At 38.4% G+C, this 13,641-nt stretch overlaps 1 protein-coding gene across 1 annotated transcript in view; it reads left to right on the top strand.

Moving 5' to 3' along the window:
* The window catches only part of SPEF2 (sperm flagellar 2), a 98,073-nt gene that overhangs the window by 40,566 nt on the left and 43,866 nt on the right, over window positions 1–13,641 (top strand). The window contains 7 exon segments of the mRNA XM_054397530.1: window positions 1,984–2,111; window positions 2,222–2,360; window positions 6,330–6,467; window positions 9,507–9,667; window positions 10,514–10,694; window positions 11,428–11,593; window positions 13,422–13,544. Of these exon segments, the coding sequence (XP_054253505.1) occupies window positions 1,984–2,111; window positions 2,222–2,360; window positions 6,330–6,467; window positions 9,507–9,667; window positions 10,514–10,694; window positions 11,428–11,593; window positions 13,422–13,544 (1,036 nt within the window).

Raw genomic sequence — 13,641 nt, forward strand, 5'->3', positions numbered from 1 at the left:
AGCTCAAGGAGTGTGGATTTAGACTGGATATTAAAAAGAAATTCTTTACAGTCAAGGTGGTGATACCCTGGGAGAGGTTGCCCAGAGAGGCTGTAAATGCCCCCTCCCTGGAAATGTTCAGGGCCTTTAGAAACCTGGTCTAGTGGAAAGTGTCCCTGTCCATGGCAGGGCAATTGGAACTGGATGATCTTTAGAGTCCCTTCCAATCCAAACCATCCTGGGCATCCTGTTGTAGTTTCTCACCACCCTCATAATAAAGAACTTCTTCCTAATGTCTAATCTGCTGTAGTTTAAAAGCACTGTCCCTTGTCCTATCACCACATGCTCTTACAAAAAGACCTACTGTGGCTTTTCTTTAGCTTCCTTAAGGTACAGGAAGGCTGCTCTAAGGTCTCCCTTCAGAGCCTTCTCTTCTGCAGGATCAACAGAATTTGCTCAGCCTGTCCTCATAGGTGAGGTGCTCCAGCCTTGTTATCATCTGTGTACCATCTCCAACAGATCCATGTCCTTGTGTTGGAGGCTCCATAGCTGGCAGCAGTACTCCAGGTGGGGTCTCATAAGAGTAGAATAGAGAGATAGAATCACCTCCCTCGACTGCTAGCCACACATCTTTTGAGGCAGCCCAGGATACAGTTGGCCTTTTGCTGGCTTGTGTAAAGCACCTCCTCAAGCCAAAACTCAATCCAGTCATCACCCAACCTGTATTTCTGCTCAGGATTACCCTGACTCAGGTGCAGGACCTTGCACTTGGCATTCTTGAACTTCACGAGGTGGCATGGGCTCACCCTTACAGCCTGTCAAGCTGTATGAATGGCATCCCTTTCCTTCAGCATGTTAATTGAACCACACACTTGCTGAGGGTGTTCTTGCTCCCTCAGTCCTTGTCACTGACAAAGAGGTTGAAAATCACTCGTCCCAGTACCAATCCCTGATGGACTCAACCTGTCACAGGTCTCCATTTGGACAGTGAGCTATTAACCATAACTCTTAGAGAGTGGCAATCTAGCCAATCCCTTATCCACCAAGTGGTCTATCCTTCAAATCCATGTTCTTCCAATTTAGAGACCAGGATGTTGTGTGGGACAGTGTTGAATGCTTTGCACAAGAACAAGGAAGATGATGTCAACTGCTCTTGCCTTACCCACCAGTGTTGTGACCCCATCATAAAAGACCACAAAATTTGTCAGGCAGGGTTTTCCCTTAGTGAAGCTGTATTACATGCCATCAACCATCTTATCATTTTCCCTTTGTCCTAGCAGAGTCTTCAGGCAGATCTGCTCCATTATCTCGCCAGGCACAGAGGTGAGACTGACTGGCCTGTAGGTCTCCAGGTCTTCCTTATCCCCCTTTTTGAAAATGGGGGGTATGTTTCCCCTTTTCCAGCCTGACCACCATGACTTTTCAAATATGATGGAAAGTGGCTTTGCAACCTCATTTACTAGTTCCCTCAGGACTCATGGATGAATCTTGTCAGGTCCCATGGACTTGTGCACCTTCAGGCTCATTTAGTGGTCTTGAATCTGGTTTTCTCTTGCCTGCAGTAAGCTTGCATATGCTGAGTTTCCTCTGGGCATGAGCTTTATTTTGCATTTCGTGGCAGTCAGTCAAATGTCACTTTTGCAGCACTGGACATTCAGCTTTGTGTTTTACCAGCTTGAACAGTTGTGTACCACCAAATTTTGATAATTAAGTATCTTTACCTAGATCGTAAGTATATCAACACCAACAGATATTGAAGTATTCTGTTGGAATGTCCCATTCATTTTGAGTACTGCCACATTTTTCTAAAGAAATACACAGGATAAACTCTATGTTGGTACACTGCCTATAATCAGTTGTAAATAGTTGTAAATCAAAAGAAATACAGTTTAAGAAAAGATCAATATTATGAAATAATCTTCTATTTCTATTTCATAATGTTAGAGCTAAATGATTTACCAAGAAATACATCAATTAATTTTTACTTTTTAAAAAAATTCACAGGAGATACCTGGGTTTTTAGTACCTTACTGGGAAATGGTAGAAAATGCATATATGAATACCATCAAAACTATACTTAGATGTCTAAGGGATGAACAGCATTCTGTGATTTCTTACTTAGCAGATACTAGGTGAGTAGAAATAGTAGCTTATTACATTCATTTTAGTATTTTGTATTATTTGTATCTGTGGCATTATCTGTATCTTTTGATACCAAAAATATTTTAACCATAATTTACAGAAAAAAATTCCAAGAATATTTGAAGCAGCCAGATCTAAAGCAGGAGTTTGTATCTCAGTGGCAATCAGATTTTAATTCAATTGCCGATGACCTGCGAGAAGATGAGGAAACAAAAGCAGAACTGCACCAAAGAGTTACTGTAAGTAAATGGCAAAAGTTACAAATATACTCTAAATATTATTTCAATGCATGCAAACTCATGATTTTTTTTTACCTTCTTTTGTTTTTTGCTACTCCTCTTTAAACTATTTCACTTCTTCTGGTACACAAAATGGTCTTCACAACTATTCCTCTGTTTTTCAGCATATGTTTCTTACTGCCTTTTTTTAGGTTATGCTGTGATATTCTGACATATTGTAAGATAAAAAATGTTCTGCTTTCATTTTCTTTGTGCTCTATGGGTTTACTCACAAGTTTGGACATTTCTGTCACAAACAAACATATCTTGGCAGATGTTTAGGTTTTCCTTAAATGGTATATGTTAATACATGATTTATGAAACCAATTCATACAAAGTACAAAGAATTTCTTTTAAGTTCTTTGTCTTTTAGCTCAGGTAGACCTTTACTAGTTTCACTTACAAGTTCATAGCTAGATTTAACATAGAAAGGAAGTAGAGCTGTCTTTGCATTTATCAGATTCTTATTTCAGAACAGACATGAATTTTAGTTGAAATCATATCAGAAAACATCCCCAGGGGAAAAAAATGCTGGCAACATTGTTAAAGCAGACATTGGTGGTATCGTGGAGGAATTCACTGAGTTGAAAAAACGTTGGACCTCTTTTCTGTAGCATTACTTGAATAGAATAAAATAGAGGACTTAAAAATAATCATTAATATTCCTAATTTCTACTAGCTGGAATTATAAAAATACTAGAATCCCTTTGTCCTATATTTTTGAAAGCTAAAATTTAAAATGCTTCGCCTTTCACTCATAACAGAAATTACGTTGTCCATTTCAAATTAAATTAAAATGAGATAACAGGCACATATGATGCCATGACACTCAGATACTGTGATAAGGCTAAGCACAGCAATTAAGGCAGTTTGGAGTACACACAAGATTTCCAGAATTCCTGTTTCTCAACGACCCATTCTAGTCCTTGTGTATCCCAATCACATGGGTGAACGTGAAGGTGACACATCCTCTGTGCTTTTAAACCCCGCCCATTGTACCTCCCTGAAAGTCAGAATTCCGTCATACATCCTTCCTTGGTGCTGGAAAAGGAAAGAGAAAAAAGTGAAAGGAGTGATAATTTGTGCAATGTTTTTGCTCAAACGTTTTCAGATTTCCCGGACTGCTCAACTGCATTAGCTGGACCATTTCTGAAACACTGCCCACACTGGAAGTTGTGGCTATGAAAACCAATTTTCACTTGTATCAGCTTGAAAATTCAAAAATCCACTTCATTTTGTGATGTGTGAAAACCTCAAAGGCCTGAAGCCCAAAGGGCACCCAAGGCTTTGGCATGCTAAAGGTCCAGACTCAGAACCACTGTAGGTAAAATGCACATGAGCAACCTGATCTCTGTTACACTGCCTTTCAGCAATTTCTTAAGCTTCTCTCACTCCATTGCTATCACTGGACATGGTCACTTGCTCCCACTACTTCTCTAGTTCCAGATAGGAAAGGCTTAACACATGCATCCATTTTTCATCTTTTTTACACCCACCTGAGTGCAAGGAAAGAAGTAGAGAGAAGTAGAGAGAAGTGTGGTGATAAAGAGCACGAAAGCTGTCCTTTTAGCTTCTCCTTTCCAGTCATCTCCACTGCCTATAGTAAGTCAAACTGCGACTTGAATAACACGAAGACAAAGAAGAAAATGCTGCTTGTTACATATCTCAGGATGGTACTGGCAAGAGCTGTATATTGGTTTGTGGAAAAGAACAGGTTTTTATAGAATTTACAGAATCAACCAGGTTGGAAAAGACCTCAGAGATCATCAAGTCCAACTTATTACCTAATACCTGACAACTCATGACTAACTAAACCATGGCTCCAAGTGCCACATCCAATCTTTTTTTGAACACCTCCACCTCCCTGGGCAGCCAATTCCAATGGCAAATTACTCTTTCTTTGAAGAACTTTCTCCTCACCTCCAGCCTAAACTTCCCCTGGTGCAGCTTGAGGCTGTGTCCTCTTGTTCTGGTGCAGGCTGCCTGGGAGAAGAGACCAACCCCCACCTGTCTACAGCCTCCTTTCAGGTAGTTGTAGGGAGCAATAAGGTCTCCCCTGAGCCTTCTCTTCTCCAGGCTAAACAACCTGAGCTCCCTCAGCCTCTCCTCACAGGGCTTGTGCTCGAGACCCTTCACCAGCCTTGTTGCCCTTCTCTGGACATATTCAAATATCTCAATGTACTTCTTAAATTGAGGAGCCCAGAACTGGGCACAGTACTCAAGGTGTGGTCTAACCAGTGTTGAGTATAGGGGAAGAATGATTTCCCTGCTCCTGCTGGCCACACTATTCCTGATACAGGCCAGGATGCTATTGGCCTTCTTGACCACCTGGGCACACTGCTGGCTCATGTTCAGCCTCCTGTCAACCAGCACCCCCAGGTCCCTTTCCACCTGGCTGCTCTCCAGCCACTCTGTCCCCAGCCTGTAGCTCTGCATGGGGTTGTTGTGGCCAAAGCGCAGAACTCGGCACTTGGACTTGTTGAATGCCATCCTGTTGGACTCTGCCCATCTGTCCAGCCTGTCAAGGTCCCTCTGGAGAGTCCTCCTACCCTCCAACAGATCGACACCTGGCCCCAACTTGGTGTTGTCTGCAAATTTACTAATGGTGGACTCTATCTCTTCATCCAGATCATCAATAAAGATATTGAACAGGATTAGGCCCAACACTGATTGCCTGGGGGACACCACTAGTGACTGGCAGACAGCTGGAAGTGTCACTGTTCGCCACCAATTTTTTAGTGTGTATAGTATTGGATTTATGTAGAAGAGGTAGCTTCTGTGAGAAAACATCAATGCTGGCCCCATGTCAAATAGAACAATTGTCAGCTGCCTCCAGCATGGACCTGCTACTGACCAAATCTGAGCCAGTGATGGTGTGGTGGTGCCTTGGTGATAGCATATTTAAGAAAGAGTAAAAAATGTTGTATGGCAGCTGTGAGAGAGGAGTGAGAAAATGTGAAACAACTCTGCAGTCACCAAGGTCAGTGAAGAAGGAGAAGGAGGAGGTGTTCAGGCAGCAAAGCAGAGAACTCCTTGAAGCCTGTGGGGAAGGCTAGGGTGACAGAGGTTGTTATGCTGCAGCCCACAGTGAAACAGATATCCACCCTGCAGCCTATGCAGGACCCTATGCTGGGGCACTGGGGTAGACATGCCCTGAAAGGAGTGTCAGCCTAGGGAGATCAAGCTTCTGGTAGGGACTGTAGCCAATAGTTAGGAGCACATGCAGAAGCACATGTTCTGGCAGGACCTGTGGCCTATGGGGAACCCCTGATAGAGCAGTATGATCCTGAAGGACTGCACACATAGAAAGGAGCCATGTTGGAGCAGTTCTTGAAGAATTGCAGCTCGTGGGAAGGACCTAGATTGAAAGTAATGAAGACTGTATCCAAGGGGAAGGACTCCACTCTGGAGCTAGGGAAGAGCTTAAGGAAGAAGGAACAGCAGACAACACAAAACAAACTCATGACACAAATGGCACAGAGCTAAACAGATTGGAAGAATACTTGAAGTCTGACATAATTTTCTCAGAATTTTTCATGTTGTGCATCCACTTAGAGTATTCTTCTTATAAGTGTATTAGTTAGCAAACCATTCAAGTGGAAAGTTATTGATGCCGTTGGGAGCTTAGCTGTTCATATTCTCACATCTTTGTCCAGTTTAGATAGGTATTATGTGCCTGAGGAAAGCAAGGCAGCCTACATATTCATCTTATACCTTAGTAATTCTCACTGGCATATTTGTACTCTCCATCAGCATTCTGTAAGCATGTGATTTATTGACCAGGCTTTGACCTTTATAACAGTAATGAAAAAGCCACAAGTAGGAAAATGCTCTATGTACAGGCAAAAATATAATTTAAAATACCAAATATTAGAAAGGTATTTAAGTTTTCTTTCATAGTTATTTCACGTATCTGATTTTGTGTTTTAGGACCTAAGAGATCATCTCTGGGATATCTGTGATAAAAGAAGGGAAGAAGCAGAACAGGAACGTAATGATATCATGAACGATGGCTGGTTCCCAGATCGCAGGGGGATTGCAATGAACCATTTCTTTTCACTTATGCAGGTACTTTTCCACTATGGAGTCTGCAATGGAAGGTGACAATGAACTACAATTGGAGGACAGTAGGCCTCAGAGGAATTTAATATGGTTGTCTCCATATAAATGAGAGACTGAGGATTCAACAAGAAGAAGTGCAAGGGCCTACACCTGGGCTGGGGCTATCCCAAGCACAAATATAGGCTGGGTGAGGGGTGGCACAAGAGTAGTCTCAACACGAGGTGGTAATTTATGCTTGCAGCCCAGAAGGCCATTCATATCCTGGGCTGCATCAAAAGTGTGACCAGCAGGATGATGGAGGTGATTCTCCCCCTCTACTTGGCTCTTCGGAGACCCCACCTGGATTACTGCATCCAGTTCTGGGGCCCCCAGCATAAGAGGGACATCAGACTGTTGAAATGAGTCCAGAGGGCCATGAAGATGATCAGAGGGCTGGAGCACCTCCCCTGTGGGGACAGGTTGTGAGAGTTGGGGCTGTTGAGCCTGGAGAAAAGGCAGCTCTGGGGATACCTTATGTCAGCCTTCCAGTACTTGGAGGGTGCCTACAAGAAAGCCAGGAAGGGACTTTTTACAAGGGCTTGTAGAGATATGATGAGAGGGTATGGATTGAAGCTTGAGGAGTGTAGATATTAGGAAGATATTAGGATATTAGGAAGAAATTCTTTACAGGCAGGGTGGTGAGACAATGGAACAGGCTGTCTATGGAGGTCATGGATGCCCTCTCCCTGGAAGTGTTCAAAGCCATGCTAGACAGGACCTTGAGTAACCTCGTCTAGTGGAAGGTGTCCCTGCCCATGAATTGGATCTGAATAAGGTCCCTTCCAACCCAGACCATTCTATGATTCTATGAATCAGATAAGCATATGTTTATACCACCTCTGAATTTATCTATAAATGTAGGAGAAAGAAAGTAGATGATATTTCATACATTTAACTGTCTGTCAGGCAGAAAAGATAAGAAAAATAAGTATTGCTATTCTCTGTCCCCAAAAATTTCAGCTATGTATTGTATAGTGCCACTTTTTGCAATTTAATTAGTCCAGGGCATCAGAGTTTTGTAACAAAACGTTAGAGCTATTTATCTTTCTGTGATCTTATTCACATGTGCACTTAATTAAAAAATTACATAATTCATTGCTCTTCTTGAACCAGTTGCTAATAAGGTTGTTGGGTATTTCCTGTATCACAAAAATATTTCAGTTGTAGCTTCACCAGTGTGGCTTGAAAGTTTGCCTACAAACTGGAAAAAAAAAAAAAAGATGAAATTTGTTGCTCTTGAGTTTTCAGACATCTAACTTTAAAGTTTTCAAGAGACTATCTTCAATTAGTTGACTATTGGCTCCTCCACAGCAAGCCTTTCCTGTCATTCAGCCTGTTCATTAATTGCTTCGTTTTCTGAAGTAAAGCTTTCCCTGTTCTTATTTTTCTAGTTGTGTAAATTTGGCTTTTGGCTGGACTGGACTGGAACAGGCTCAGACTGGACAGGCTTTTCTGTAAACAAAGTGACCATTCTGTGAAAGTTTTGGCAATTTTAAAGAAGGCAGTAGAAATTATGCTTAGATGTGTTAATTTGACTGAAATATCAGGCCTAAGTATCTTAATGTGAGCTTCCTTCTCTTTAATTCTCTGTACTATTTTTACACAGTTAATAAACAAGGGGACTGCTCTCTGATATTATACAATTGTTGTGGTAATTTGAGTAAAATTTGTGAAGTAATCAGGTTCTATGCTATTAACTGTTTTTAAAAAGTCTAAATAATACCCCAAAGAGAGACTTAAGGCCACTGACTAAAGAGAAAGGTTGAAATACCAAGTAACTACTGAGTATTTAAAAAGTGTGTCTTGAATTATATACATAGGGGAGACAAATTAAAGTAATGTTGCTGAGCTTAAATAGTGTCCTTTTATATTCATGTGTAATTTTGCAGTCTTAATTCTCTTCTAGCAGAATTCCATGGACATGTACAATGCAGTCCAGAGGAGATTTGCTATGATTTTTTTTTGGTCTGTTTTGTGTGATTATGCAGAATAGCCACTTGAAATTACAAATACATACATCAGCTGTATATAAGCTTTTATTTTCCTAAAGGAAACGATTTTTATTGTCTTTATTTACTCCCCCAAATTAAAAAAGTAATTAATTATTAGTGCTCAAAGTAAAAATATACTAACTCTATTTTATGGCTTTGAATAAGAAGCAGTCAGAAACAGGCTTTAGTCTTTAGCTCTCCCTCTGTTTTTTTGTGGGGGAGATTACATATATTCCCCAGGTGGCTCTGTTACTATATACACACCTCAAGTTGCATAAATGTCATTTATCAGATTTCTTTGCAGTTTTCTGTATACATAGTTATACTAGAAGATATTTTCTCCTTAACTTATGGATAAGGGCTGGTTTACACCACAAAGGTTTTATCCTTTGTTTTGTGAATGTGGTTTCATGCATGTTCCCATGAATATTTAGTACTGTTTTGTCAGTTAGAAACTAACACCATACTGTATCAATAAATCAAAACATGACAGGTGTTAAATGTTTTTTGACTCTTACTTGATTCCTTCAAGATGATTCACACAAAAAGGTCTTTGAGACACTTGGATGAGTAAAGCCTGTTGAGTTCTTTGTTTCAGGAAAATCATATAGCTTTTAAAATGTTCTCCATCACTTTTCCCTTCATATTTTATATTATTAAACATTCTATTTCTTTTGAATAAAAAGTTCCCTGTAATTTGTTAGCTAGTACTAGTATACTTGCTACTATGCAAATATATACACATCAAAATATATTGTAATTAAACATAATGCATCAAACATTATTTATTGTGGATAATTTTTCCTATTCTATCAAGTAAGATTTTTATTAATCTTCTGAAGTACCAGTGTGAAGACATTATAGACACAAGTAGAAGTACACACTATACATTTTCACACAAATATGGTTGTTTGTTGCCCTCCCTCAAAGTCTAAGGATTTAAGATTGCTTATGCTATCATGTATTTGTACTGTCCTGTTTTCAGTTCGCATTCTTTCTGTCCTTTCTTCTTGAGGTTGAAGTGGATCGTTTCCAAGATACAAAGAGAATTCTCCATGACTACTATGGGGCAATGGAAGGAAAAGTCCCAACAGATGATGGTCAAGATTTTGCTAGAATCCCATTGTTAGATATTATTGATGTAGGGCAGGAAGAAGATCAAAACAAATCAAGAAGGTAGAAGTGCATTATTAAATTCTATAAATATCAACAAAAGCAATGCACTGAAAAATTTGTGCACGTATTTGGAAATACATGTCTGTGTAAATATTTCAAAGGATGGGGAAGTAAGATTAAAAAACTAGGAATTACAGTCAAATGATGAATCTTGAAACATCTTACAGGTTTAATTTATCTGTTATATTTTACTAATTTACAAATATAATTTTCACTAATGCATCTTTGAATTATAAAACCTCTTAAAAGCTACCTTAGAATGAACTCTGCTTTAGAAATGTTTCCTTTCCCTCTGCATTGCTGGAAGTCTACAGCATGTAGACTTCATGTAACTAAGTCTTCATGTATGTAAATCTTCATGTAACTAAGTTATATATAATTATGAAACATTAGGAGGTTTCATTTTTCACCAACAAACATAATTAAATGGGTTATGTATTGACAAGCATAAATCAAAGCAGCCTTCAAAGATGGACAGAACCAAACGCCATATTAAAAGGTATCTCCTCAAATAATTTCAGAATACCAAAAATTCTGTCTGTAATGATACCTGCTTTAAAAAAAAAAAAAAAAAAGGTGTGGTTAGTTTAGAAACTGAGTAATGAGGCTGTTCTAGCCCAACTGGAGTATGTCATCTGATCATGCAGTCACTTGACATAGTTTTATCTGAATATTATTACTCCTTAGCTTCTGCAGTTAAACTGGATAGTTTCCTTGTCATCCACACATTCCACCACTTTTGTTTATGAGAAAGCTCATCTCTTTTCTGTTACTTTGTTGAATTTTGAAAGCAGTATTTTCTTTATAAAGGAGGGAGTTAATTATGCCTTATATTTTATTGTTAAGGATTCCTCTAGTTTCTTGGAAACTACCTTCACCAGAATTAATTATCAAGTCAAAAAGCAAGGGAACTCTGCAGAAGAGTGCTGACAATGATAAGTCTGAAAATGGAGTGGCCACTTTTGGGAAAGATGAAAATCTTATTGCTGATACATGGCAAAGAGCAGTAACAGCAGTATCAAGTATGGTAAGGAATGTATTACTTAAACATTTCTGGATCAGACAGTCAAAGCCTGCCATTCAGCAGGCAGCCTAAACACTCAGCCTTCACACTGTATATCTGGATTTCATACCTCTTCCTCCACCACAGATATTTTCATTTAATATATTTTTGTTTCTTGAGGAAAGTGTTGGAATCCATGTATTATCACACCTCTGTATTTGTAACTGACCCTTTAATTCCATTACTGATAGAAATACTTGGAATATTGACTCTGTATATCTACTTACTCTATGATAAACTCTCCCCTTAACCCTCAAAAGAAGCATGAGGAAAGCAACAAGTTTAATGAAGTGTTTGCCCAAAATTCTCATAACTTCAAGAGCTATGATTACATTATTTTTATATAGAGCTAAAATTAAATTAGAAGGGCTCTCTTTTTTTCTGTTTAATGATTTCAAAATAAGTCAATTTTTACACCTTACATTGTTACTGCAGTGTTTTGCATACTCTTGAACCTTAATATTTCTCACTTTTTCCTGTCATACAGGCAATGAGTTATGAAACTTATAACCACTCTCTCTCTGTCTTACATTTTTGCTGCAGAATTTATTTTTTTATAAATAATTTAAATGTAATAAATATCTCCTTTGTTTTATTTATGTGTTTACGTTTTAATAAGTACTTTCAGCAAGCATAGGGCTTTTAAAATAGTTACATGGTGTTCATACTATGTACTATATGTGACTATGGTGTCAAGGTAACAGCTGAAACACAGTCTGAAGAAATGGAGGAAGAAAAGGAACATCAGCAGTCAGAACTGAAAGAAAATCTGAAACCTTCACAGACTCTGTCAGGCAAAGCTACTGGGAAAAATGCCAAAGATTCCAAAAAACCTTCTTCGAAATCAGCTACTAAAAAGAAAGGTATTTGAAATGCAGACTTTGTTTAACCAGTGCTTGAAATTACTGTAATGTAAATACATAAGTAATACAGAAAATAGTAAGCTAAGACATTTAATTTGGAACTAATTTCTCTTTTGAAATGTCAAATGTGACAAATCAGGGTGAAAAGCTGGTAGTGCTAGAAAAGTGCTGAGACTTTTGAATGGCAATTGCATTTCTTTAATCATATCTATTGCTGTTATTATTATGTAGGAACAAATATTCTAAATAAAACTTAGAAAGTGAATGCTATTTTTTATCCATGTGCTGTTTTGGAGTTGAACAGTTAGAACTACTTTACTAAGTTACATAAAATTCCTTTAAATTCTGCCTACATTTCAGCAATCAATATTCCAAATATTTAAATAAAAATAGTGAAACAGAATTGATAAATTATCCAGCACCCTAAGATATTTTGGAATTAATTTATCAGCAATGCAGAAACATGGATCTGTCAAAGTTCATCATTTTTATATATGACAGTAACAAAATGTAATTAAAGAACACAAAATGCAATGGCATATGTAGTTCTGAAAAACAGCAGACATCCACTGAGGTAGGTCTTGCTTTTAGGCCTGGCAAGAATCTGTCCAACCAGGTGAGAATACAAGATTTAGTTGCAAAAGTGATACAGACCTAAAAAACCCAATCTCCAGCATCTACTGGGAGGAATTCTGACATGCAGTGCTGTCAGCTTATCACAAATTGTTCCTTGATCATGTAGTGGTTTAAGTAATTTCCATATCTTTTTGCAAAATTTCATAGCTCCAGCAGGCAGCAAGGCTAGTAGCCTAAACCTTACATCTTTTGTAAAGGCATTCAACATAGCAAGAGAAGGGACTCAGGCCTTAGAGGTGTGATCTGAAATTCAGATGCTCCATTTCCAAGTGAGAAAACTGTAACAGCGGAGTTATTATGTATAAAGCAACTAACATATTTTCTTTGCCAGATATATCATTTGCACTGTACTCAGTGCTCTCACTCTGTTTGATTCTGCTCATAGTACAGTGGACATGCATAGCCCTGCAAATACTTAGCCACATGGATACCTACTTTGTGATCACCAGGGAGCCTTAGATGTGTGCTAAGCATCTCAGTCCAGTCAGAAAAGTAGCAGATTTTCAGATTCCTAGAAAAGCTTTGCAATGAGAAATCAGCAGTTATCACCTATTGTATACTCAGTGGCTATGCTGGAGTTTGTGGATTGCTTCTTAGAACTAAATTTTTGTTTAAACCTGGTACTACGTGACTTACCTGAAATCATAAAACTATAAAGTGACAGAACTGCAGCTAGAATTCAGCTGTGTGCTTCTCATGGTAGAAGATAAAGTATCAACTGATGCATCTGTAACGGAACTATCAACTTTGATTTAATGCCAAATACAGTGTTAAGGTAACTTCCTGTAACAGCAGAACTCCCAAGGGTACAGCTGCAGCTTAGTAACTGAGTGATTCGGTTTGCCACGTATAATTTTATTGTGTCTAGATTTGACCATTTGCTTTATGTTGACCTCATGTATCATGCTGATGTAATTATTTTTTTCTGTAACAGCTCTATCTACTTTTCCCCTAGAGGAAAGTTACAAATATTTTAATATTTATGAGTAATAGCCAACATGTTGAATGGTTGTGATGGCAGAATTTCATGCAGTCTTTATAAACATGATAAAATACCTTCAGAATGTCTGTTCATAGATATGTATGTTTAAATAACTTAGTTTTTTTTTAAAGTGCTGAATTTAAGTTCCTGTGTAGATACACAGACTTACCAGCAAACTCCAAAGACTGTGAAAGATCTATTTTCCTGCAGGACCACCATCTACAGCATCTGTGCTCGAAGTCAGTTCAGTTCCTTTAACCTCAGAAGAAATAAAGAAGCAAGAACTGGCACTTAAAATAAAGCAAGAGTATTTCAGTGCCTTGAAACATGAAGGTATATTACCAATGTTTACATTTATTGAGGGCAAATTCTTATTACTGACTTAGGTAACGCAATAGTCAAAACTATATAGAAACTCTGCAGAAAATGG

This window comes from Indicator indicator, chromosome Z, assembly GCF_027791375.1.
Source record: "Indicator indicator isolate 239-I01 chromosome Z, UM_Iind_1.1, whole genome shotgun sequence".
Taxonomy (NCBI): Eukaryota; Metazoa; Chordata; class Aves; order Piciformes; family Indicatoridae; genus Indicator; species Indicator indicator.